The sequence below is a fragment of the Amblyomma americanum genome, chromosome 3, assembly GCF_052857255.1.
Source record: "Amblyomma americanum isolate KBUSLIRL-KWMA chromosome 3, ASM5285725v1, whole genome shotgun sequence".
Classification (NCBI taxonomy): Eukaryota; Metazoa; Arthropoda; class Arachnida; order Ixodida; family Ixodidae; genus Amblyomma; species Amblyomma americanum.
Window position 1 is genome coordinate 177,068,144 of NC_135499.1, and position 27,284 is coordinate 177,095,427.

At 48.8% G+C, this 27,284-nt stretch overlaps 1 protein-coding gene across 3 annotated transcripts in view; it reads left to right on the top strand.

The window, feature by feature from the left end:
• Window positions 1-27,284, top strand: part of LOC144125506 (uncharacterized) — a 133,153-nt gene that overhangs the window by 39,827 nt on the left and 66,042 nt on the right. The window contains exon 1 of one of the 3 annotated variants that reach the window (XM_077658961.1): window positions 18,185-18,428. The exons of the other annotated variants lie outside the window; for them this stretch is intronic. Within the exon in view, the coding sequence (XP_077515087.1) occupies window positions 18,371-18,428 (58 nt within the window). The 5' untranslated portion in view covers window positions 18,185-18,370. Of the gene's footprint in view, window positions 1-18,184; window positions 18,429-27,284 lie in introns of those variants that run through there. 3 annotated transcript variants of the gene reach the window in all.

Here is a 27,284-nt window from a genome sequence, read left to right on the forward strand (position 1 = left end):
TATTGATTACAGTCTTTCGTATTCCTTCTTATGTTTACAGGACCGTCTGAACGAGCACGTTCGAGGAGCATGTACAGTTGAGCATCAATAATAAAAGAATAATCGCATATCTCTTTAGCGTCGTCTTCGGAGAGCGGCCCCGTCTGCTACAAGTAGACTGACCGATAGGCACATCCACCAGTCCGGTTTACGCGCAAAGTCATTGCAGAAGAAATGTGTAAACTTGTTGAAAACACGTTTTTAATTATCGTTATTGCTCACTTTGTGAAAAATAGTAGTACAACTGTTCATAAGCTTTAGTTACATTATTATGCCGCGAGGCGGCGGGAGCAGTAGACAAGTTCCAATACATGGACATGTAGACTGCTTCCTAGACGTCACACTAGACGTCTTGTTAGACGTCTAGAGTATTGGAACGCAGCCCATCTCTTCTCCCTGCGAGCCAGGGAGAAGAGATGGATCGCTACCGAGCCCGGGACTGATGCATCGCATGTACCCCGAGACCTACCCGACCGATACGTGTAGAGTCTGCCGGAGGGAGACGGCAGATCACACGCACATCTTGTGGGACTGCACCAAAAATCCAAAGGAAGCAAGATCAAGACAAATCCCGCCGCGGCTGGAGGCAGCCGCGAAGAGCAACGACCAAGACCAACAGCTATGGGCCGTCCAGCAGGTCCTCGGGGCGCTCGAAAGGCAGGGACCCAGCGAGCCGGCAACGGCGAGCGGAGACCCGCGCCGAGTAACAGCAACCTCGTAGACGAGGTAGGCCCTCGTCGGGGCGCGCGAGCGCCCAACTGCAGGCACAAATAAAGTTTGCTCCAATCCAATCCAATATCTTCACCCTTCCACGTGACCAACCATCGGGACGACGCCACTGACTTTTCTGTAAGACGACGAGGCTGACGCAGTCAGAGTCGGAACTGCCATTGTAAAAAAAGTGAACGAATGAAAAGAATTGGAGTTTATTCGCAACCCTGAACTGAGGCCTTTGTTTCCAGCAGCAGCCTGCATTTGAGCATGCCTGCCGACACCGACTAAGTGCAGCGAGTTGACAAGGAGTATGCCTGGTCCTTTTCTCTCGCCCTCCCATTGGTATACGCGGAACACCGATTCCATAACTGCCGTCGTGGCGTGCTGTTCCGGGGACTTGTACTACAATGTGGTACGGGTTAAGCCCCTCTCCGTGCCTTTTTCTCGCATAAAAAGCTTGCTGCTATAGCTGCTGCTGGCTGCGCGAGCATCTGTTTGAGTTCGTGAAGGAGAAGGGGGAGGAGAAGGTGGGAGGGTGTTTTCAACATAAAGTGGCGATGCCGTGGTGTATGCTACTCGCATATCGTGGCGCGTATTTGAAGGCCCGCATGACATGAAACGTGGTGAACGAGGCGGTAAAAACAGAAAAATGAGGAATAGGGGGTAACCGGGTTTTCCTCACAAAACTCATCCCCGTGACAGCGACACAATGTCGGCAAAAACGCAGAGCACAGAAGCTCTGGAAATCGGGCTCTGCTCAACCGATCCCAGCAACTACGGAGTGCGCGGCGTGCGATCACGAGACTGCGCTTCGTTGGCATTTCTTTTTCTCCTTACACTAAGACCGCATTTGCCCAACCCTAAAGTGCCGGGTTTTAAAAGCCACCGTCGTATAGCACGCGGTGCGTGTGCTTTAGATCGTGCACGCGGAGCGGGTCATTGCGCCGCTCTCCCGTGCGCACACAACACGACCGGTATGTATACATAAGCCTTGCGCCGAACACTCGGACACTGCGGGCATGCATACATACTCGCACACGCATTCGAAGACTTTTGCAAGGAGCAATTACGGACGCCGCACGGAGCGGCGGTTCCGAGTGGAAAGAAGAAAGCAAACGAAATAAGAGAGAGAGAGAGAGAGAGAGAGAGCGGGCCAAGCGGTGACGTCAAAAAGACGCCTATCTCGCCATCTCTCACCGAATGCATGACGCGCAGTATGCGCTTTGCCGATTCGTGCGCGTATGGTGGCATGGCGCACGAGACTCCTCCGCCGCCGCTGGGCATCGGCCGCGATGAGATAATGGGTACACCACCGGCGGGCAGCGGAGATCCTGGTTAGCAGTGACCCTCGGGGTCTGCGGTGCCAATACGGAGCCGCAGCCGGGTCACGGCCCGTTCCGATCTTGGCGGTGACACATGGCCATCAGCGCGTCACGCGTCCGCAACGCCCCCTGGCTTCTTCCACTTCTCTCTCTGTCTCGCGCGGTTGCACGCGCGCATACGGTGCTTTTAAGTAAATGCTACCACGGGCGCCGCGAAGACCACGCATGGCGGGGTAAAGCGCGTCAGCGCGTGCATTGGCGGCGGAGGCGGCCCGGAGAATCCGGGCCACACAGCGTGCGGCGGACGCCGCGTCGCGGCAGCTGGTCATTATTTAATCTCGAATCGCCGGCGTCGTCATCGTCTCTTCCTGCGGCGGCTGCGGTGCTGGCGGCCAGAAACGTGCGTGACCCGCAGGGCTCCCGGTTGTCATTCAGCAGGCGTTTCCCCAATGCACGGAGCACAGCCGCCGCTGCACGCCTTTTTACGCATGATCGCGGTTGGCCCTCCGGATTTGTGGCTTCCCTGAAGCAAGGCTTCCTCCGTGGTTGAGGTTTCGCACGCCCTCCTGCGGCACCGCTCGCCATCGACTTTCTGTTATGCTCGCGAACAGCCTGGAAGAGGCACACTCTGAAGAGAGAGAGAGGGTGAGGAGGGAGAGAGGCAGGGTTAAATCAGGAGTGGTTGAAGCATAACGTCGAAGCGAGGCATCATTTTTGGACACTTGCGGGCGTATTGCCACGTGTATAGTCGCCCAGCGGAATAACGCGGTGAGCGGTGATGTGATGTGAATATTCACTCACAGAGCGCTTTGTGCTCGACTGCAACCTGCGCCGAGGTGTAATGAGCTATATATTGAGGGAGATAGGAAAGAAAAAAGAATTACAGCTGGTCGGTGGGTCGATCCGACAAAAATGCGTAGGGTTTAGACTTTCATTCCGATTTGCATGACACGGAACATCACACATTTCTTCATATCCACCTTTATTGCATGCACGTGGTCTTATTTGGGACTTCTTTGTACTTGACTCCCATGTACTGTTACATGTCTGACCTCTAGTACCCAGCGATACTCGGTTCTTGGAGGTGGCTCGCACGCAACGATTTCAAAGGAACAGTGGCACCTGGCGCGCGGTCACTGCTCTGCTAACTCCACTCTTCTCAGCTCACTTTCCTCCTCCCCCTTCACCTTCCACGATTGCAACCCGCCGGGTTGTTCCCGCGGCAACCATCCTCAGACTGCGCATTACTCCGCCTCCGTCAGGTCCTCTTCCGGCACGGTGGCTTCTCCCTGGGCAGCCACCTTCCCGCCTGTGCCTCATCTCCCCTAAAAGTAAAGAGAGGGATTCTTCCCTTCCACTTTGTCAGGTGGTAGCTGGTTGTCGGAGGCTTGAAAAAACACCGGCGCCGGACCGCATTGGCGTGTTCTTTGCATGGTGACAACACCGGTTCTCTCGTGTGGAATGTTTCAGTGCGCTCGGCTACTGATCCGGAGTTCCCGGGTTCGAACCCAATCGCGGCGGCTGCGTTTTTATGGAGGAAAAACGCTTAGGCGCCCGTGTGCTGTGCGATATTAGTGCACGTTAAAGATCCCCAGGTGGTCGAAATTATTCCGGAGCCCTCCAATACGGCACCTCATTCTTCCTTTCTTCTTTCACGCCCTCCCTTATCCCTTCCCTTACGGCGCGGTTCAGGTGTCCAACGATGCATGAGACAGATACTGCGCCATTTCCTTTCCCAAAAAACCAATTATTATAATTATTATTGCTACAGCTCACTTAATGTGCCCTTTCAATCTTCAGACCATCATTGCTTTTGACGTCCATGTGCTTAATTTTGCTTTTGCTCTCAGCTAGTGACGTTAAGGCCAACCTTGGGTTGTAAGTAGACAGCGTCATAATCCCGTTCAGGCAGTTGATGAACACCAGTGAACATCACTTTAAAGATACTGCCACCGCATTGAATGGCACCAAACGAAGCGGCTCAGGGCTCATATCCTGTGTTGATGGCATCTAACAAAGGGTGCGCACTGCTCAGCCTACGGGAAATGATAAACGACTTTTACACACTCAGTCACACCGCTAATGATGCGAAACTGTCAGTATCAGGCACTAATAACGAGATCGTTGATGTAGTTGACGACCTTAATAACTGCGTGAAGAAGAACGATGTTCTTATTAAAGGCTTGTCAGAGTTGAACAAGGAGGTCAATGCCGCGTACGGGCGCATTTGTAATTAGTTCTCTTCCAGTAAATTAAAAATTCACAGGACGGTTACGGCTATGTAACGCGAGACTCAGCGGTAGCTGTTTAGGCGCTCACTCACGTGACCACTAGTGTAGTGGTCACATGATGCACCCCTGACGCTTGCGCTGGCAGGCGGCAGTTCCGAACAGAGCCACCAGGAGACTTCGGCCCGTTTCACATGCTGCGACTGGACCGAAAATATCCGGTGTAGTCGGTGAGGCCGCAGTGCGATTTTCGGACACTGCTTTCACAAGCAACACCGACACAACGAATTCGGTCGGAGGAACAGGCAAGGTTGCTTGATGTTTGCATAGGCAACCCATTATTAAACGCGACAGAAACGTCACACGGAATGTGTTGATGATTTTATGACCAGCGTATTTTTAGATGCAAGGCATTATTCCGAGTGTTTTCATTAGAATAAACAGTTTTGCTTCCACCGCGGTAACAGCTCCCCCGTGACCGCACGTCGCACGCCGTCTCGGCGCTCCCCATTGGTCAGCCGCAGAACGAACACACCGACACTGCGACTGAATGCCAACCGGACGGAACTCGATCGCAAGCCGTCTGCGACTAGACCGACGGCTCTCCCCAGTCGCAGACCGACAGAATTCGCAGTGTCGCAGGCGAAAATCGCATGCATGTGAAACGGGCCTTATGCGACCCAGGTTGACCGGCGCAACCGGTGGGCGCACTCACCGCGGTTACGCCGACGGCGACAACAAGAAAGCCAGGGACGGGCGTCTAACAGCTGTCGCTGTAAAATTGAAGTTAATGACATTGAGCGCGCCCATCGAATCGGGAAACTTACCAAACGGTCTATAATCGTTACGTCCCTTAACTGCAAGACGAAATCTGAAGTCCTTCGCAATGCTTATAAGCTGAAAGACGTGAAGCCTAGCGTATGACTAGAAGAAGACCTCTCTCAGAAGGTTCAATTAGGACTAAAAAAACTTCGGGATTGCGCTAAGAACAGCCGCGAAAGTGATGAGCGCGATACCACCCGGTACAACAAGCTTCAGTTACAGGTAGTCGCACCTATCGATATGACGCTGTGGCGCAACAGCTATTCCAGGTTGCCGCACTAGACAGCTGCCCTCCTGTCTGACATAAAGTTGAACCTAAACCCAAACCCACTACTCTTCGTTAAGTTTCTGTCTTTGCTAACTTTCGTAGTTTGCGCCTGAAGCTTGATACGGTAAACACGATGACTCACTCATGATCTGCCTGTGACGTAGTTCTTAATACCGAAAAGTGGCTTTCAAACGACATTCCAAACAGCGGAGCCTCGTTCCGCGTACGTTTTTCCACTTTGCGAAAATATTGACAAGATTCGCCAAGTGTAGATGTAATGACCGCCGTAAGAAGCGAATATCAGCCGGCGCTCCATTCTGCATAAATACGCCTTTGAAGCTTATATGCGTGACAACTTTTTCTTGGCGTCACTTATGTTTCCGGAGCATGCTATCGACCATGAAACTCTCCGCCTGGGTTCTCTAACCACTTATTATTACTGGGCCACCTGACCTCATTTTTGTTGTAAGTTTCTGGAACACATAATTTACTCTGATAATGTGGCTAAATTTAACGCATATAACTTCTGGAAAGCCAACGCGGTTTCAGATACGGGAAATCATGCTTGACTCAGCTATAAAAATTGGTTACTGATTTACATGATACAATTCACAGGTCATTTTATGTAGACGCAACATTTATCGACTTTTCCAAGGCTTTCAATCGTGTTACTCACAAACGTCTAATTAACAAAGTCTGGAACATTCGCCTTCACACCTATACCATAAGATAGATTTAAGATTTTTTTCTGCAAGCGGCTCCAGTCAGCATCTGTGAATGATTCACAGATGGAGCCCGTGCTGGGCCTTTTATTATTTCTAATATATATTAATGACATGTTTGCTAACATAAACACAACGATACGCCTTTTCGCGGATGATTGTGTTATTTACCGACAGATAACTAGCCATAACGACGTCGTTTCCCTGAAGACATATTTAAACGACGAATTATTAGCACGGTGTAAGGCGTGACAGATGGAAATAAACGTTATCTAGGCAAAACTATTTTTCTCTACGCTCTCGAACTTTTCATTGAACACGTATGTAATGAACAAATGAACGAGTGACCGGGTTTCAAATTTCAAATACTCAGACGTGTTCCTTACCTCTGACCTCACATCGCACACTCATGTCGAATATGTCACTAACAAGGCGCTTAGGAAACCAGGCCTTTTTAAGCGTCGCTTGTTTCTTGAAAACGCTGACACCAGACTTCACGCTTGCATGTCACTGGCCAGAGGAGCACTGGAATATATTTCAGTAATATACTTCAGTACTTCAGATTAACATACTTCAGTATACACTCAGTAGCTTGGCTACTACTGAACCGGAGTACTCGGGATCAATCCCGGCCGCGGCGGCCGCGTTTCGACGGAGGCGAAAAGCAGAAGGCGCACTTGTGCACGTGCGATGTCAGTGCACGTTAAATAACCCCACGTATTCTAAATTTATCCGGAGCCACTACGGCGCCTTTCGTATCCCATATGTCCCTTCCGGACGTTAAACCCCACGATTCCAATTAATTCCTGCTCTAACTGTATGCTTGCAATTTACTCATGCAAGCGCCGGCTGGACTCGTAGAAGTGCATTTTTGTACGCGATCGTCCGCGTGCGGTAAATTATCGCTGCTGATAACGCATTGCCAGCTGCGCTATCAGTTCTATTAAATCCGAAGGAATGGAATGCCGACTGTCTATTATTTGAATGTCTAAAGTAGGCAGAGCGCTTTTAAATGCGTGACACGAGATGCATCTCGCACAGCGTGGGCAGGAACAAAACGAAGATCAGACAGATAGGAAAGAACAGAACACGCGTGCGGCGAGAAAATTTCTATTGCAACACTGCCTGACTTTTGTGTGCGCGTGTACAGATGGGGATAGAGAGCCTTGTTCAGAAATTAACTCCAGACCTTCGCCTCGACACGTCCGCGATAGAAAGTACAATCCCGCTTGCCGCCCCAGCTTCTCTCCCAGTCTTATAAGCTCTGCTAGCTGTCTCGCACCTCCCCCCCCCCCCCCCCCCCCCCCCACAATAAATGTTGATTTTTTTTTCCTCGCTCTTTCTTTTTCTTATTGTCCTACATAAAAGATTTACCGACACCAGCGCGCTTGCCTCTGTCGACTGCGCCCGTGTTCAATTATAACGCCCGATATTTTATTTCGCGTCGGCGCAGAATCGTACATTTTTGCAAGTAAAGTACAAAGACACGCAGGTCAGCTCTTGCCGTGGTTTTCGATATGCTCTGCATTGTTATGTAGAAAACAAAGAAAAACAAAGGTTGCGATACAGCGCAGATGGCAGGCTAAGCTATACGTCGCGCTTAGGATAGCTGAAGACGTCTAAATAAGAAAAAAAAAGGAACAGGATTCAAGAAGAAATAACCCAACGCCTGGCACGCACTATCCATCTCACCATCGAAGAAGGAGCTCTGTGTCTCAGAGATAAGAAACGGAATATTTTTGCCTTTCAATGGCTGTTTGAGCACGCAGCCGTATAGTCCGTTCATCTGGTCTACGTACTGTGTAGTTTGTTTACACTGTATTGTTCGCCACTGCAAGCAGTGATACCTAATGTAATGGTATTAAATAAGTGCTTCGCATTGCAGCTTGGAGCGTTTCTCTTCTGATAGCTCATTGCTACACTTATCGTATACTATTCTTCGCTGGGCTATGATGTCAAAAAGAACATACAACCGGCGTACTGATTTGATTTGTTAATTAAACGAAGCCTACAATGCAGCATGCTGCATGTATCACGAAGCAGATAGAACTGTATTTTCTTTTCCTGGAGCCTCCTGTGCCCCCGCAGCCATGTGGGACTGAGCCTCGTGTACAGCTCATAAATACACGTCAAGCCGTCGTTTTCGATAGCTGCGTCTCCCGACGGACCAGCAGTCACTGCAGCTGTTTGGCGGCTTCCTATGACGGCGTTAACATGCGTGTGGGGGAGTCGCTGTCAAGCACAGCGGTTTCAGACAAATATTGCGCCAGCCTCGCATTGATGCCTCGCAGCTTATTCCAGTGCAAATGGCAGCTGAAGATCGAGAGGCTCTCAACTATAACGAAGAATGCTTGTCGCTCGCGTTTTCTGCCGTAATAAATAAATGTAAGTACATTTGCGCGAGTGGCGAGCAGCGCAGTTGTGAGCCGGAATGATAATCAGGCAAGGGTTTAAAAGTATATAGCGCTTTATTTAATTGTATGGCAGTGACAGAATCCTTGCGAGGCGCCGGGAAATAGCGTTCCCTTTGCGCTGTTGCGAAAAACAGCACCAAGGAAAGTATACGAACATGACGCACAGAGAAAGACGGATCGGGCATTGTTAAAGCTCGCGCTCACTTTTTACGCTTCGAGCGCGCAGGAAAAGAAGTTCACGTTCTTATAGAAGGAAGGGCACAGCTCGGGAACGATTTGTGAAGAAGACATTCCACTCAGTCTGACTGTGGCACTGTACGCCACGGGTCATTCCTAGATAGCTACAGGTTGCTCACAGACGCGAGCGCATTCTGTGTACGAAGTGTGTCCGGCCCGCGGAAACAGGAGTCATCAGTGTAGAAAGATGTAGAAACTTCGCTGGTCTTCCTGAAGTCATCGCGCCTGTGCAGCTTATTGGTGAGTACACACATAGTGAGTGATATAGCGTTTGTCCCGTGCGTCTTCATCTTTCAAGTCTTTTATCTCTTCCATCGGGTGCACCTGCCGGGTGCTGCTTAGACCACCCTGGCATTCATTCATCGTGCTGTCTTCAAACTCCGAAACACAGCGCGAAGCATGTACGGGTCAAATGAGGCCGAGTTTGCCTCTAGAGCATTTAAGCAGCTCGCAGTGCTCAGGTGGCGCTGCAGTTCCAGTACGCGTCCAAAAACTGCTGCCATATACGTCAGCCCCTTGGGCCGCGACAAACACTAGACTACATTCTGAACTATCGAAGGCACGTGATTAGTTGATTTCTTGCCTGGGAGCTCTCGACGAAGCTCAGTTAGCTGACGCACGTCACGTGTGACTTCGACAGTGCGCGAAAGCTTATGCCTTTAAGCACAGGTATAGTGGCGTGGGCTAAACTGCGTGTAGTGTCACTCTATACTACTAATTAGAATCACTACGGCTGCACCTAGATATTACTTGTTCATCTCGCTGTGCTATGCGCTACGGCGCTGCGATACACACGACGCACTTCATCGCCGGTTGCCATAAACCGAGAGACGTATATAGTTTACAAAGCCGACAAGGGACGGAAGGCATGACCTGCATGTACGCGGCAGACACGCCTTTTACACTTCTTTTTTTTTTCACGAATCTTCAGAGATCACAGGAGAAAAAGAAAAGCAAGGGTATAGCAGCATCAGCCTCCCTCCTCCACAAAAAGAAGAAGAAAAACAAAACAAGGCAAGTGGAAAACACCTCAGCGGTGAATACAACGTGAGTGGCGTAAGAACGAGGCGGCACATGCTCTGGAACTAATTTCGTCCAGTGACACTTTTGGCTCGGCTGCCAGTCGTTCCACCTTTCAGACAACAGTCATGATCCCAACGCCCGCAGGGAGAAGGAACGCCTTGCAGAGGCCCGTACGGCCACCAGCGAGCTGGCAGGCACCACGATCTCCTCACTTCATCATCGTATATTCAGGATCCTCGAGCGGGGCTCCTCCCTGGCCACTTGACGCACAAGAAAGAAAGAAAGAAAGAAAGAAAGAAAGAAAGAAAGAAAGAAAGAAAGAAAGAAAGAAAGAAAGAAAGAAAGAAAGAAAGAAAGAAAGAAAGAAAGAAAGAAAGAAAGAAAGGCATGTACGGACAGAAAACAGCCCGGCACAAGGTACATGCAGGAGCGGAGGCAGTTAATTAAGCGCCAGTCCGAGGAGAGACAAAAGAGTTCGCGCTCACGTTCGGGGCCGAAGATGGAGCCGATGGCAATAGGCCATTAAATGGGGGCGAAACTCGAAAAAAAAAGCAGCGTCCGACTCCCGAGGGAGAACAGAAGAAAAAAAGCGGCACAGAACAACAGACAGCCGGCAGCCGCGTTTTATGCAGGAGTAAATATTTATGCTTTACGTCTCCAGTGGCTAATTGGAAGCTAGCGTTTCTAATGGCCTCGCCGGCGCGCCCTCTTCCAGAGGTAGGTTGGGAGAAGGGGAATGGGTGAAGGGGGTTCCTTCTGCACCAGCGACACGCGCACTCGATGCGGCGGTCCGGCAAGTACCGTAGTCACATGTTTTGGAGTTGATGAGAAAGCTTCCGCGCCTCTCACCTGTGTGCGCGTACGTATAGAGGGCGCTCAGAGATCAATTATCCGAGACTGAGCGAGCCCAAGGAGCTCGCGGCCACATTAAATCACTTCCTTGGATCACAAGCTTCTTAGGCCTGAGAATACTTTATATGGTCACCGCGTCGGTGCGTCGATAACGCTTGACAACCGAGACCCGAGCAGTAAACACCGTTTGTTTTATTTTACGCTGCTAAGAGGCTTTCTACACTGGCACATCTGTCTGTCTATTCTGCATTTGCTCGTCCTCTCAAAAGTGCGTGTTCTCGTATATAGGCCGTATTTAAGGGGGAAATATGCATTTTACGTGTCAGAACTGAGGTGTATTCCTCAGTGCGTAATTTGGGAGTGGAGTGATTTCTACCCCTCGGTGACCCTAGATGCCCGAAGAACTCTGTTCAAGGGTGGCACCCATTTCACCTTAAAGTTCAGCTACAAGTTAAAGGTGCAGACCCTTGTGATATTGTTTTCCGTAGCACAATGTCTTTGCCTCAGTTTTACGGCGTCTGGTCTTGTATGTGCAGTACGGTTCTATGGAAATCTACATCTGCTTTATGTTTGCCTGTGGTCAAGAACAGGTTTGTTTCGAACAGAATGCCTCGTGCATTCGCTATAGGTTTTAGTCGGCCACTTAAGAAGTTTTAAGCGGTCACTTCGAGCGCTGTTCAGCGTGAAGCCGAAGCATCGCATTCTTCGCATTCCGCGCTCGCACTGGACGTGCTCGGACGCCATTTCTGTCGCGTGACGTCACAGCGGTTGCTGGCTCCGCGCTTCGGCGTGTCTACCTTCGAGCGGAGAGTTGTTGGTGTACGCGCCGCTGTAATTGGCCCTTGTTGTCGGTGCTTTTGCGGCGTGTAATTTGGCGCGCAAAAGAAGCAGCTAGCAGCTATAAAACCACGTCGTCCAAGTCTACCTGCGGCGGAGAGAGTTGGGGCCGAACAGGTGTTGCGAAGAAAAACGCAGGTATCGCGGCACGGGGGTGAAGGCACGCGAAAGACTGAAACTAAAGGACGACACACGCAACACATCGCGGCACGCGTTGGTGCCATAAAAGTTTACAGCAGTCTCTTTCATAATCCAATTTGGTGTGGTAAGCAGCGGTGGTGTCGGCGGCGACGACCTTGTACGGGGAAAAAAGTAACGCCGTGTCCATCCTGCCCGAAGCTATCGAAGAGAGCGAGAAGGAAAGGAAAGGATGGGGAGGGAGGCCTATAAGCGAAGGAGGGCGAGGGAATCGCGGCTCTGGCAGCACGGAGGGTTCTTCATTCCAGTAATGAGCAACACTCGATCCCCGGGCCGAGTCTCTCATTAAAGCTGGCACAATAAACGCGCCCTCTGGTGTCGGCAGCGGCCAGGGTAGGCCAGGGTCGCCTCCGCCGCCGCGCGGCGAGTGATTATTGCGGCGGCTATAAGGGCGGCCGTCGCCCGGGCGCGTATTCATTAAACATCTTCGCGGCTCGCTCCTTCGGGTGCCCTCTGTGCGTGGCCCCTTGTGTGTCTGTGCGTGTACGCCCCTATAAGCGTAGCGTTGCTTACACCACGGCAGCCTCCGTGCGTGTTCTTGCGCCTGTGGTATGTGTGTACGTGTGTGCGTCCGTCGTGCATGGGTGTCCGTTCTCCCCCTCGCCCGTCACCCCCTCCTCCACTGCCAGTCCCCTTCTCTTGCGAGAAGCAGCAGGCGCCAGGGGACACTCTTCTTCTCGCTTGGAAAACCTAATTAAACCGCATTAATTTCGCGCTCCGCGCGCGCGCTTTGGGGGAGACGCCCACCGATTTCGCCTGTTTCAGCGCGCAATTGATACCCTAGAGGCGCCTGCGCACTTAAAACGGGCTTAGCCGTGTACACTGTGGCTGCCCAGAGCCTGAAGCTGCGTGAGACGCGGACATCGAGCGCTTGTACTTACATCAAGGCAGAGGCTAGCGATGCACACACATGCACACGCACGCACATCAACGAGCTGCGCAAGAGCGTTAATGATGGATGCCCTGGCGCCCCCAAGTCTCTCGAGCTTTGTCGTTCGCGGTGCGAAAGGATCAAGCTATATAGGCGGCTAGGGAGGTCATGTGATGTGTCCGTGGGATGGGCTAGAAGAATAGACGCCGCTTGCACGCAGTGTACAGACGTATTCTCTCTCCCTTCCTTTCTTTATTTATTTACCTATTTATTAATTTCATCGTTATTTTTGTTGCTTTCGATGGAAGCCTTAGCTTCATTTTCCGGGAAGCAAGACTGACAGGACTGCGACAGAAGTTCGCACTAGCGGCATCGAATGTATGCTGCGTTTGAAAGTGGCGCCAATGACTCCTGTCTGCGCACTTCGAAATCGTCAGCGTTGTGATAAACGGCAGAAGTGTCAATGATGTATCAAGATGTGTCCAATGACGCAGAAATGTCAAGTTGATTTAATTCACACGTTCTTTGGTCCATGTTTTTTTTTGTTTTTTTTTTTGTCCTGAAAATCCGCGAACCGCAGTCTTGCCGCTGCATGCCGATAGCTCTTCTGTTGGCGCCAGGATCGAAGACCACGAGAACACGGGTTCGAGCTGCTCTTCACTGCGCCTATAGCACTGCATTTTTACATGCCCCGGCGATCTACCTCAAGCCCCGGCTCGCCTAATCAGGTAGAATAGACCACACTGCATTCTCTACGACGTGGCAGCTAATGTGTACGGTTCGTAAGGGCTGCAGCATTTGTGTTTTCGCATGCCATCTATTCTTTTTTTCATTTACTTACATAACCAGCTCGATAGTCGCGTGTTTTGATCAACTCACAATTGGAACGAATTATTTAGTTCCGTGCAGGCGCTCATCAGTCATTCGGTGTCAAAATATCCGGAGGCTATCTAATGGCACAATGACATCTGCCACAACGAGCATGCGTTCCGCAATCAGCGGAATAAATCTATTGAGTTTTACGCCCGTCAATATATTTTTTTTCTTCTTTAAAGAAACATTGAGGAGGCGTGCGGATTTTCAAAGCCGAGAACGAGCCCACATGGCGTATTAAAGTGACAAGACTTTTTGCTTAGACGAGGCTGCCTCGTTTCTCAGTTGAGCACACGTACTGTTGGGCAGGTTGGTCTGGCAGTATTGCGAAAAAGCTTCACAAGTAAACTAAAGACTGGTAAGACCACAGTAGATAAGCACGTGGGCGTCTCGTGTGGTCTTCTCTGTCTCCCCTCTACTTTTCTCTTACGAAAGCGGTCTATAGACTGTCTATAGACTTCTCATAGACTCTATTGCCTCCGTATATATATATTTCCTTTTGTCGATTCATAGTCGGCTAAAAGTGTATGGCCATAAATCTGTAGATTGTCTAAGAATATCTATAGGATTTGTATTGCCTATAGCCTAGCCTATAGGATTGATCTGTAGGCTTTGTTAACCAAAGTGTATGGATAGTCTTCAGACTGCCTAAATAAATTTTTGTAATGGTGTGCGCCTTTTTCGCAATAGTTATTTCTCGGTTCTTTTTTTTTTTTGCCGCAAACTTTGTGCCTTGCTGCAGGCGCCAGAACTTGCGCTGTGCTTTATCACTCGTGCGTTTTTCTTACCGTAAAGCGTTCGCGTATCTCTCGTATCACTGAGCGCACAACGGCAACTTAAAAAGGAGACTATCATTACTTATAAGCGTGAGCAGCGGAAAGACCAAATCGACCGTATAGAGTAACGCAGCAGAGTCGTGCGAGTGAGCCTAAAAGCGGCAGCATTTTTTGGCGCCGTTGAACTTGTCTTCTCTAATCACGTGTTCCAATGTTTGTTTATCTTATGTAACCTGCTGTGACGTGTTCATGAGAAGCATACAAATAAAATGTGTAGGCTGCTGAGTGCAGTTAAAACGAACACAAAGTGTCTGCCAAGAATAAGACGGATTTGCACCAGACCGCCGTCAGAAGTTGCTGTTCTCGACGCTTCTATATCTCAGAAATCTTCGCGGGCCACCAAGCCCGAGACGCTAGTGGGAGCGGCGCTAGACGACAGTGCGATCTGTGTTATGTGGTGGTGGTATTGAGATTTACAAGGATGTGAAGAAAAGCTCTTCTACCGTTTATTCTCTCACGCAAAAAAAAAAAAAGAGAACAACCACTTAGTAGGAGCAGTTGCGTTCGCACTGCGGGCCATGGGTGAGGCCAAGCTTGGCAGCTTTATGCAGATGAGGAAGATTAGACGTCATGCCGATTAGGCCCCGGGCTCTTCGCTGGCAGCAACGATTCAATGGAGATAAAGGCGGCCGTACAGCGGAACAGTTCGTCATGAAGTGGGTGAGAAGGGTGTTTACAACACCCAGCCGTTAGAAACTTTCAGAATAGCGGCACCCTATCGATTAGGGGGGAGGGGAAATATCGGGGTGCCAGTGCGCATGCGCAAGAAAATTATCCGCGGGGCATTACTGTCCTGCGCCTGCCACTGGTGCTCCGCTATTCCCCTGTTCCCTTAATCGACAGGGTCGTTTTGCACCAAGCATCATGCCACCTTACCAACTCATTCACTTGCCCCTTCTTGTGCAAAGCTACGCCAGGTGTTCCACCTAATATGTTCTGAAAATTTTAAAAATAAGCTTCTTGAGTTAGAAGAGCCTTTTTTGGGGGCATAGCATTGTCAGATATATACAGAGCATCAGAATACAACTAAGGCGTGCTAATTAGTTGGTTGGTTAACTAGTATTGGCTAGCCAAGCTTTTAGGCTTTTAACTATTAATGATAGCCTCCTTAGTTATTGATAGGAGTGTAACCAACCGTAAGTAATATCCATATAAATTTTTAGAATACCGAATACGCAGTAGCCCTCAGCGCTGTGGACTGCCGTATGTTGGCTATTTCGACGACTTGCATTCCCCGGAGAGGTTGCTTCACCTACAAGCTTTTCGAAAGCGCATGTATTTTGGCGCGATGCAGGCGAAACTTGTCGAGCGTAACTACGTAACGTCTATTAACTCAAGAGTCGGCGCCTATAGAAAGGACGAAAAATTAGAGCCCTTTTGGGGCAAAAACACGATTTCTGAACAATCCACAGCTCGAATCGGTTTTTGCCAGCGGCTTCATCTCGAACAGCGACTCGACTTTCCATCATTCAATGCCTTTTCCAAAGGTGACATTTTCACGATACGGTTACACCATCTCACGCTGCATGGCCATAAGCCAATGCGTCCACACGCGCATATAGTCGTGCCATATAGTCATGCCGTATAGTCGTGTATGCCGTATAGTCGCGCCGTATAGTCGCACCGTATACCCTAGTGCACTGTAAGCAGAAAGGAGTAAAAAAGGGGAGGACGCTGTCGTGCGGCGCACTCCATTTCATAAAGAGGAGTGTAAGGACAGTTTACTCCCCTTCTTACTGCCATATAGGCGTATTCATGTTTAGAGTGTGGTCTGAAGCTGCACCGTAGAATGGTTCTCGGTACGAACCTACGCTGTTGCCGTGCGTCCCCCCCCCCCCCCCATTTTTTTAGAGAAAATAAATATAGTCGTTTGTTTCTTGTCATGCGCCACGCAATGGCGAACTAGACCGCTGCCCGAAGATTGATGATGGTGGTAAATTGCTGGCAACGAGCGCTGACAGCAGAAGAATGGAACATCGTGAAACAGTGCGCTATACGGCGTTTATTAATCGTTCTCGGAGTGAAAAGCAGCTTTATTGCCTTTGCATACAACTTAACTGTCATGCTTCATCACGCTTTCCGCATAGAGAAAGACCCTCATGAATTATACCTTAGATTTCGACTCTTTACTTGAGTACGCAAGCCTGGAGAAGATTCGCTCAAGCAATGCAGACATTCACTCTTGAGTGCTGAACTGCTGCAATAAAATTGGAACAGTTCATCACGCAGAAGAGAATTTTTGAAACTATAACCCACAATATCTTCTCACTGTATTTTGGTCTAACAGAGGCTGAATTGGTTTACGAGTGATACTCGACATACACTTGGAGGGCGCTTTACAGGTGGTCATTTATTTCTTCTGGCAGCACTATACAGAGTCCGCAGTCAGTGGATCGTGGTATACGCATCCGGATAACTCGTTGTCGTACGTACAAGCAAAAAGGAAGAGAGAGATGAAGTTTTCTGATCCGTTTACGACACCGTGGCTGACAGGGAACGGCTAAGTTACAGCAGGCCATCGGCTCGCATGAAATGGTTGGTGGGCCGAAACAGGCAGTCGATCATGCGTGACATACAGACTGTTGCGTCGATCAGAAAAAACCGGAGAAAAATGATCTCGCTCAAATCGCTGGCTTGTTAGTGCCCATATTTCGCATGGAGGTGGCATTTAGCGGTGATTTTTTATTTATATCGCGTTTGGATCTGGTACCTGCCTAAATGGGCGAGAAAATTAATCAAAAGCACTGATCGTGCGCGATGATGCCGGACCAAAAGAGGCGCTTTCGCAACAACTGTCCCAGCAGCGCCATCTCTTGGCCTCGCAGAGTAAAGGGAGCACTCTTTGTTTGGAGTCTCGCTTGCGCCCGCTGACGTCTACAAGTGCTGACGCTGCCTATATGCAGCCGTTGCGAAAGCGTATACTTTGTTCTCTTTGGTGCGGCATCGTCGCATACGATACGGACTTCTGAATAATTCTCTCGAATTCAGGCATATACTTCACCCAAACGTAGCATATAAAATAAAAATTACCGGCAAATGCCACCTCTATGCGAAACTTGAGGAATAAAATCCAGGAGTTTGGTTCGCAACAATATTTATTCGATTTTCTCTGAGCGACGCAGCAGTCTGCAGATTATATGACGAGTATATATGACTAAGCTTAAACGTAGTGTGAAGAAGATGGACACTGGCCTAGCCGCACTGCCATCGGTCCGAGCGAGACCGTGCTCAGCCTGACCGATGGGGTACTGTGTTTCACCGCTGCTTCCGCAGACATCAGAGTCGCCAAATAAACCACTGTTGCTTTTGGTGGAGGTGCGGTTTATATATATTTGTGTGTGTGTGTGTGTGTGTGTGTGTGTGTGTGTGTGTGTGTGTGTGTGTGTGTGTGTGTGTGTGTGTGTGTGTGTGTGTGTGTGTGTGTGTGTGTGTGTGTGTGTGTGTGTGTGTGTGTGCGTGCGTGTGCGTGTGTGTGTGTGTGTGTGTGTGTGTGTGTGTGTGTGTGTGTGTGTGTGTGTGTGTGTGTGTGTGTGTGTGTGTGTGTGTGTGTGTGTGTGTGTGTGTGAAACATATAGTATATGCATAAAAATAAAACATGAAGTGGGCAGGCATCACGATGGCACTAACAGATGAGACGTAGAGGAAGTGGTGCCACTTCGCACTTACTGAACCAGGCGCGAGCGAGAGTGAGGGAGGGAGAAAAGTAAATCAGCGACAGAAAGGGAGCTTAAAGGAAGTCGCGCGTATACATTCATCACAGCGCGCAACAATTATACTCTCCTTTCACATCATGTCCGTGTACACAAAGTATTAACAAAGGCGCGCTGTCGCGGCCCCGGCTTCAATGCGCATATGCGCCCGCATACGCGCGCGGCCTCCATGCGCAGATGTTGATGACGTCTGGCTCGAGTGGCCGCCAGCTTCGCTTAGAGCGGTGCAGCACCTGCGCTCGAGCTACAGCGTGCAAAGTGCGGAGCGTCGTCGCCGGCGCGGTGCGCAAGTCGGCGTATACGCACGCGACGCTCGCTAAGACCAAATTTCGTGAATTAGCGTAGCGCATGCGTCGGCCCCACGCACCCGAGAGACTGGTAACGGTGTGTATGGAAAGCTGGCGATGAGTCCGCAAACGCATCGCTTGGAGGAAACCGACACACTTCCGCTGGCTTCCGAAGGTGAGAGCGCCTGCTTCGGTTTGCGTTTTTCGTTTGGCCGGGGTAGGTTTAGGATTTACCTTTAAATTGCGTTAAACTTTATCCTTTGCCGGTCGGCGAAGGAAGAAGTCCGGAGTCTTCGTGGGGTGATGGGGGCCCACATGATTTTTTTGTTCTGGATCTCCTACATGAATCTTGGCGGCGATTTGACGCTCGGGTACTTCGTCCTCCTCCTCATCATCATCGTCATTGTCAACATCAATATCAACCAACTTACGGCCACTGCTGCACAGATGACTCCTCCACTTCATCATCATCATCGACAGCCTGACAATTCCCGCTGCAGGACAAAGGCCTCTCCCATATCTCTCCAACTGACCCGGTCCTGTGTCAGCTGCGGCCGCCTTATCCCCGCAGACTTCTTTATCTCATCAGCCCACCTAACTTTCTGCCACCCGCTGGTACGCTTGCCTTCTCGTGGAATCTTATCCTTTATCCTTAACGACCATCGTCAAGGTAACCATCTTTGTCGTGCGCCACTTACATGTTACTCGGGCGTTTAATTTGGTAACTATAGCGCACTGTCAACTGATTCTGGCGCTCTTCATTAGCTTCGTAAGCTTGTCACATTGAGTTGTTCTATATTTGCTACTTATTGAGAGACTAGTGGTTTGCCTGACAAACATCTATCAAGTTGTTACTGAATTCTCCGGCATGTCCGACATTTCTGGGTAAAAATTTTGAATATTGCAAAAACTGTAAGATACTATTACGGAAAAATTGAAGGCAATGATCCATTCTTCCGATGTGTGGCAAAATCTTCCTATAAAAGTTTTTACATCGCTCGTATGGGGCAGTTAAAACGGGCATAGAAAACCAATGGTGAACGCTTTTGACGATCGCAAAAACGTTAATAGCAAAAAAAGAGAGCATGCATGTGGACAGGATATCTGCGGCTATATTGATTGTTGTAGTGAAGTCTTACAATATAATAAAAACTTGCGCTCATAAACCCTTTACCGTTCAAAAACACTTCTCTCCAGAATTGTTGGGTATGGGACTTTTCAAGAGCGTAGCACGAGCCATGCTTCCTGCTACTGCTGTGTACTGATGAACGACACTTGCTCCCTCCACAGGAGCTGTAATTGTGACATAAACTTGATGAACTAACTGACAGAATTAACGAGTTGCCACATCGGACCTGTAATTTCAAGCTGCTACAAATGTTGCTTTAACTTTAAAAGCGGCAGTCAGAAAGAAGGGGGGGGGGGGGGGGGGGCGTCAGCGAAATAAGCCATCGCCTTTAAATGTAGCAAGTCGGAAAGATGGGAACGTTGGATTCGGTTCGTGTTAGAAGGCAAGGTGCTAATTTCTCAAAATGACGAAAGCCAGATAAAGGGCAGGGCACACGGCGCTCCTGAAATTTGCGTCTTATACCTTTCATTTCTTTTAAAACGCATTATTGAAGTTTCTTGGAAAGCATTTTAAGATTAAAAAGGAAGTTGAAAATTTTTCTAACGCAAAACTTTCGACAGCATAATGTTAAACTTCGACTACGTGCCTTGAGCAGGGACAATGAATTATATTCTTTAAATTAAATGTTTGATAAAGTTCAGTAAAACTTCAGCGCCTGTCCCGTCTTCTTTCTTGTCCCTGTTGCTGCGCGTTTCTTTCTTTTTTTTTTTTGAAGCGAAATTTATTGCCGCAGAAATGATAGGGGGCTTAATTTGACGTCAAAATTTTCTTTTACATCACGCAAAAATTTTCTCTTGGGAAGGATTACCGCTTTCATAAGAGTGAAATTGCGTTCTTAAGCAACAAGCTTTGAAATGACTGACGCAGAAACACAGCGTGCACAGAAAAAGGCTTTTACAAAGAAGCTACGAAGTTTTAGAAGCGAATAAAGTAATGGCAAGTACGCCATACAAGTTGTTATAATCATAACGACATCCAATGGTTCTTAATGGGCTCTTAGCCGTATGAAACATCGGACAATGTTTAAAAGATTGACGATGATGATGTGACACGTCGTTAACGCAAGCCGAGATGGCACGTACACAGAAACGAAGAAAAACTCATTATTAATCTGAGAGACATACAATAAATAAAAGATTTCCAAAACACCCCATCCATTTCCTTAATTTTAAATTAACTTTTCTGTAGTGAATAGCGCGACGAACGGCAGAGCGTGGGTTGTCATAATTGTGACTCGCCACTAAATACCACTAGCTAAATGACAGAGGTATCATGAGCGTGCCGACTCATCGATTGGCTTCAAACGCAAAAACAAAATAAGTGTTCGGGATATTAGGATGTCTGTAAGGCATCATTGCACAATGACATCCACCGTTCTCGCTTCATGTAGTGTGGGTAGCCATCCTTTCGGAGACTCCGGAGAGCTGTTCCCGTTTAGATTAACAGATGAAGACTGTTTAGCTTGGGTTTTTAGATAAACGTGACCGACCCTTATTACCGCGCACAACCGAACCCGCCACGCACCCGGGTTTGTGGGGTCTGCCAGCCAATAATTAAGTCACTTCAGTGCATACGACTTAGCATTTATACCGACTGATTTTCTTTCTTTTTTTGCTGCTCTTTAGTCTAGTTCGCGCGTTAATGAGCATGACGAAGCTTGATCACAGTGTTTCAACCCTCCCAGCTTATTATTTTTTTTAACGACGCGAAGCATCCTGACCATTGCACGAACTTCGAGAAAGCTGCGGAAATGCGTAAACTCAAACATTTCATCGCATCTGAGCGAGCCGTACAGCGCCGCTGGGTAAAGATTAGGAAAGTTAAAGCTGGAGAGAGAGAAACGAACATGTTCAGGTATATGTAGACCGAATTTGCTACATTACAGATATTTTTCAACAGAGCTGGGCCGTAGTTTATTAACGGAAGCATGAGCGTTAACCCTTTTCGCATCCGCTCTGCTATATAGCAGCGATGGCAGATGGCTCGCGGCGGTGTTTTTGCCGTCGACGGCCGCTGAGTTAATTACTTCCAAGGTGCATTGACTGAATACCAACCCTTTGTTCTGCACTTTCATAAATTTATGGTTTGATGGTTATCGCAGACAAGGACAACACAAAAAGGTGCGCCGTTTCCGACGCCCAATGCGTGCGTGTGCAATGCCGTGGAGCCGCTTTCGACTGTTCTCTTTCACCCCGGCTTGCAACAGCTGGGGCGAGGAACTGTCGTAATACGAAGAATTCCTCGCGAGCGTTAAGTTAATAGCAAATCAATTACACACGCGTGCACAGCACTGCGGCCATTCGGACGCTGCTATAAGCAGGCTTTGGACGAGAGACTGCATTGCACAGCTTCACTGCCGAAGGCCGCTGGACTCCTGTTGACGCCGCTCTGAGCCTGCAAGGCTTTAAACATATTATTCGTTGGACACACATTTGCCATTCATCCCATGAGATGTCTAGCTCACCAGGTAAGTGTGCAGAGCAGTTTTACTCTCTGGTCAGCGATGACTTAGGTTGGGAAGTATGTCTAGGTCATTTAGGTCCGCTTCAAGCGTAGAGGTAAATTTCTCCAGCCAGCTATATTCATCGCTTAACCATTTTTGGCCGCTATTAAAATTATTAATTGCTTTTACAATTCTCTATGCTGAAAGTGAACCACAGGATACATGCCTCTGAGTAACTGGAGCGTTAAAGGCGCGCTTTGTGAGAAGTTCACTTCTAAGACCTAGGTCATTCTGCACTTGCCGCTGCTCTCATTGTCATGTGCTGGAAGTTACGTTGATTCTTGTATAGATATTATATGAGAGAGCGAACAATGAGTAATCGGTCGTTCAGCAGACATCTCCGTTTTGCAAACACCTGCAGTTGCACGACTTCGGGTTTTTGGTCTCCACAGGTTTTCACGTACAATCAGGTCCATAAAATGCGAGAGAACATATAGAGGAGGTATATCACGATATGTTCGGTGCGGTAATGATCGTTCATTTGCTTTTGCGTGCGAGGCTGCACACACATACTGCCGAAAATTAAAGACGTGTCATTCATAATAAATTAATGCGCACTCATTTAAACCAGACGTCGTCCTCACGACGTGAAATTGAACGTGATTGAGGCCAGCTAGATTATTCTGGAATCGAGATCGGGTGACATCTTTGAAGGCTATTTGCCTCCAGCCGCGTAAAAGTTGTGCCGGAATGTGCGCCGGAAAAACGTGACCTAGAGTTCCGTGCGAGCCATTGACTGCAGTGACCGCTGCGTCCTCCCTGCATCTTTATTTGCATGACGTCCGTCGCACAGAATGCTGGACTTACAACACGTACAGCGTGTGTCCAAATTCACCGGGCCACACGGTGGTCTTTTGTCCAGTATAATCTAGTAAATACAGCTTCTGTAAATCTACCAAGGTCCTCAGGGACGAGGATTAGACTCGCCCTCGCCTTCTGCGGATTTTGAGCGTAGGAAGATTCGTAAGTACTTCACTACAAAGCTGGGGACTTTTGACCAAGCCTGTACGTCCGTCCATCGTTCGTTACAGTCAAAGTATCTAAAGATGACGCTACCATTTGGTAACTCATGGACTGCACTTTGCTGCACCATTATGAAAAGTGGCTACGCCGCCACGGTTGTCGGATGTCTTAAAATCCTCAAATGTCTTTTTTTTTTTGTCACACCGTAGCCCTTGACGGGATCTTAGAGGATTTTCCGACGTGGCGTAGCACCATAGTATGGCCTGCTTCGCTTAAAAGATACTTTCGCAGTCGTGCAAAGTCGTGAGAGGCATAAATACCTCAAGAACGCACCCGTTTGAGTACTGAAAACTATTATTGGTTGGCGGCCACTGCTTTAAATTTAGCGTGTCTCGAGCGTTGTGCGTGTGGGGTCGGTTCTGTCCCTAACAATCGTATATCAAATTTAACACTTTTATACCTGGATGTCAGTATAGGTGTAAATATCTGTAACGGAAAAGGGGAAGAAACGAGCCTTTCTGTGACCTTTTGCAATGGCAGACGTGCCGCTCACAGCAAGCAAGAGATTTAAGCGCGCTGCCAGTAGACCGTAGCCCCAGGGTGGATTCACACCTGCGGCAGTAATTAAATACCTACCCGTGCAGAATTTTTGGCTTCGTTTTTAACTTCCGTGAGGCTGCAGTCACGTCCAGGTGTGATGCTCGAATTGAAGCTAAGCGCTTCCACTTCGCTTATTTATTTATTTATTTATTTATTTATTTATTTATTTATTTATTTATTTATTTATTTATTTATTTATTTATTTATTTATTTATTTATTTATTTATTTATTTATTTATTTATTTATTTATTTATCTATCTATCTATTTATTTATTTATTTATTTATTTATACGGTAGCAAGACAAATGAATAGCGCTGAATATAGTGCACAGCGCAGTGGGCGAGGTGTCCATTCTAACACTGCAACTTAAGTGAGTTCTCAATGGCGAAGTAGTTTGTTTCCGCTGGTCGGTTCAGTAACCCTCTCGAGAGGCGTTTCGGTGAACCGTGCTCAAACTCACACGCAAATGACGCCCACTGCGGGTGCTGCACGTCCAACACACAGGTGGTGTAGAAGAGCCCCTGCACAAGACATCTGTTACAGAAGGCTCCCTACAACTGTTCCCAAAGCTTGCACCCAAGTTCCTGGGAGACCTGGTTCCTCCTACTGGGCTTCCAGGGATCTTGTATAAGAGGTCATGGTGGACTGAACGATCTCATAGGAAAGAGCGCGGCACAAATATATATATATATATATATATATATATATATATATATATATATATATATATATATATATATATATATAAATGAAGAATCAAGAACTGAATAGAGTGGAAGGATTGGCTTTAAATAATTACAGAAAGTGATGCGCTGCAATTCGTATAGAGTGGTAGGGGAAGGGAGACTGGAACTTCAGGACGCGGCAGACGTGCATTCTGTAACGTTGCGCCACAAGTCGTTCTTCGCTCAATGTCTCAAGCTGCGCGCGCACGATTGCGCAGTGGTGACTGAAGTGTGCCTCACGAAAGCAAATGTGCGTTAAACGACACATTCATTGCCGAGAAAATTGTATTTAAAAGCCGCACCTTCTTTTCCCCGCTTCAGCATTCAAACTCGCAACGCCTAGATCAAAAATGACTCCGCGATCACCATAGAGAATTGAATTGCGATGTCCCCTAGCCTCAGAGGTCCGCGAGGGAGAAACTTTCTTTACGTCATCGCAGTTTGCTTGCGAAAACGGCCGATGGCGGTGGTAGCTACGTTTCACTTTTGCTCTTTCCTAGCTTGCAGAAGCTCCGTTATAAGTGAAAGTAGCTTCTTTGCCGCGATAAGGCCAACGTGGGGAAGCTCTTCATTAATACTCCCCCACGACCCCTTCCATACCGTTTTTTTTTCGTCTGTCTTTGTTTATTCATTTTTCGCGATCTCCAGGGAACAAGTGCTCATGGGGCGCGTACACATAGTCATGGAAGATTGACTGCTTGGGCGAGCGTTAATAATTAATCCCGTTCCGCGGGGCCCAACTCGTAAATCACGCCGTCTTGTCGGAACAATGAACATGCTCCAAAGCATCGTTACAGATCCAGAAACGCGACAGTCGTTCGGCGCGGCCACCGGCCCCGCGTGTGCGTAGTAGAATAAGCAGCAGCGCGCTCCGTCAGCGAGCATGGAAGAACGAGCCGACGCAAGACGAATGGCTCAAGGCAAGTGCTGCCCCTCATGTGCACAGTAGACTCTCCGCGATGGGATCCGCACATGAAATGCTGCACGACTGCCGCGTATATACAAACAACTCTTCAATCACTAGAGCCCTTAGTGACATTGTGAAAGCCTTTGTTTTTTTCTATTATTGCTTTCATGGATCAACCATCCGCGCTTATTCATTATCTGTAGTGCAGAAACATCTGCCGCGATAGATCACAAAAAGTTTCCAAGAACGCGCGCGTGCGTGCGTGCGTGGGCGCGCGCGCGTGTGTGTTAGAGAGAAAGAGAGAGAATTAACACCTCTTTCTGGGTGTTAATTGGTGCATACTTTAGATTCTTGAATAAATGAATTAGATACTTGGATTAGATTTGGGTGTTGTTGGTGCATACTTGAATTAGAGAAAAACTAGCGCCAAATCATGCAAACCACAAGACAAGAACGAAGACGAGACACAGGGGCTTTTTTTTTTTTTCGTCAGTAAAAGGTCGATTAGGCGAGAAGAAGGAGGAACACAAAAGAAAGGGCCCACTGTATAAGAAAAATACTGCATTAACACCTCTTTTTGGGCTAGTTGGTGCATGCTTGATATAGAGAAAAACTAGCTTGTGTATCGTCTTCGTTCTTGTTTGCATGGTTTTTTCTCTAATTCAAGTGTGTGTGAGATAATCTAAATTACATATATTTCACACACAGCAGCCCAGCAACGCCGGAGTAGCGGCTTGCTCCTGAAAGTGCACGTGACGACGGTGCCGGTGGAATGCCGCTCCGAACCCAGCGTACGCGAGATCCCACGCCGATTGCGCAGACTCGCGCGCTAACGAGGTCAGCGCTGATGGATGGCGACTGCAGCGCGCGCATGCACACACTCGGTGCGCCTGGAAGGAAGAGCAAAACCGAACCAGCCAAATGGCGTAAACTATAACGCACTGCGCTCGCACAAAGCTGTCTCTCTCTCTCTGAACGTCGGAGAGCGTCAGACCACCGCCCACACAAGCCTGCGAAGTCGCTTACAAGCGATTCAAGAGTGCGCAGGCAGGTGTACACGGCGTCGCTTATATGCGAAGGCGCGACTAACACGCGTGTATGTAGCTATAGCGCACGCGAGCGACGTTGGCGCCCACTGAGCCTCGCTCAGAAAACGCGCTCGTCGCAAATTAAATTTCGCTCGTGGAACAGGTCAGCTACGCTCGCTGCCCTCACCGTGGACTCGTGCAATCGAGGCGCGACAACAGGAGGACGGTGGTAGTCCCTCGGCGAGCCGGATGCGAGAGCACGCTCGCCCGCGTCGGCCGCCAGTTGGCGCGACAGGCGTATGCACTACATTTCGTAATTGCGTGCAGTCGTCCTAGCACGATAGAGGGGAAAACTGAGTGACGCAGCCGCATTGCTTCTTTTCTTTGTTGTGTAAATGCAGAGAACGGGGGAGAGAAGGGGTTGAAACAGCGGTGAGTTACGATGTTTCAAACCGCGTCGACCATACATTTTGAAACCGGATAGCAGCGGCGAGTTTCAACCCAATTAACCCTCCTCTCCATACGCCTTTAAGCCCGCGACTTTTTCTTCGACTGCGATCTATCTATCCACCGGAGAGACGCGACGAGGGCGCGCAGCCGGCGACCGCGTCTGCTTCTGCCGGAGACCCCATCGGTCGAGAGCAGGTTCCGCTTACTCCACGTCCCCGATGCCTGGCAGCGTGTCGGGGAATTAGCTTAATTAAGTCCATCGATCAACAATATGCGCGCGCTCGGCCGTGAAACGTGTGCGCGCCCGCATGCGACGAGTGGCCGCTGCAGCAAGCAGATGCTCCACCTCCTTCCTCCCCGCTTTCGCTCTCGCTTCTCGAATTGCCTCGAACTGGCACGGTTGGTGTGTCGCTAAGCCTAGCGCGCGCGGCTATAGAAGCCACCGTAAAAGAGGGCACCCTGCATTTGACTTAACAGCAAGATCAAGGACTGTACCGCTGACGAATGCACTGTCGCGTTGGGGAAAACTGGGGCCGTCTTCCATCCTCTCCGCCCTGGCCGCGTTTTGAAGAGCGTTAGCTCTTACTCATCCCGCTTCTCTATTTCTTGGGGTCTGCTATCACCTCCCTTCGGAGTAAAATTTTCTAATTCCGAGGAATTCAAGATGGCGGCGCCATAGTAAATCGATATAGCAACCCAATCGGGGATTGATTGGTGACGTCAT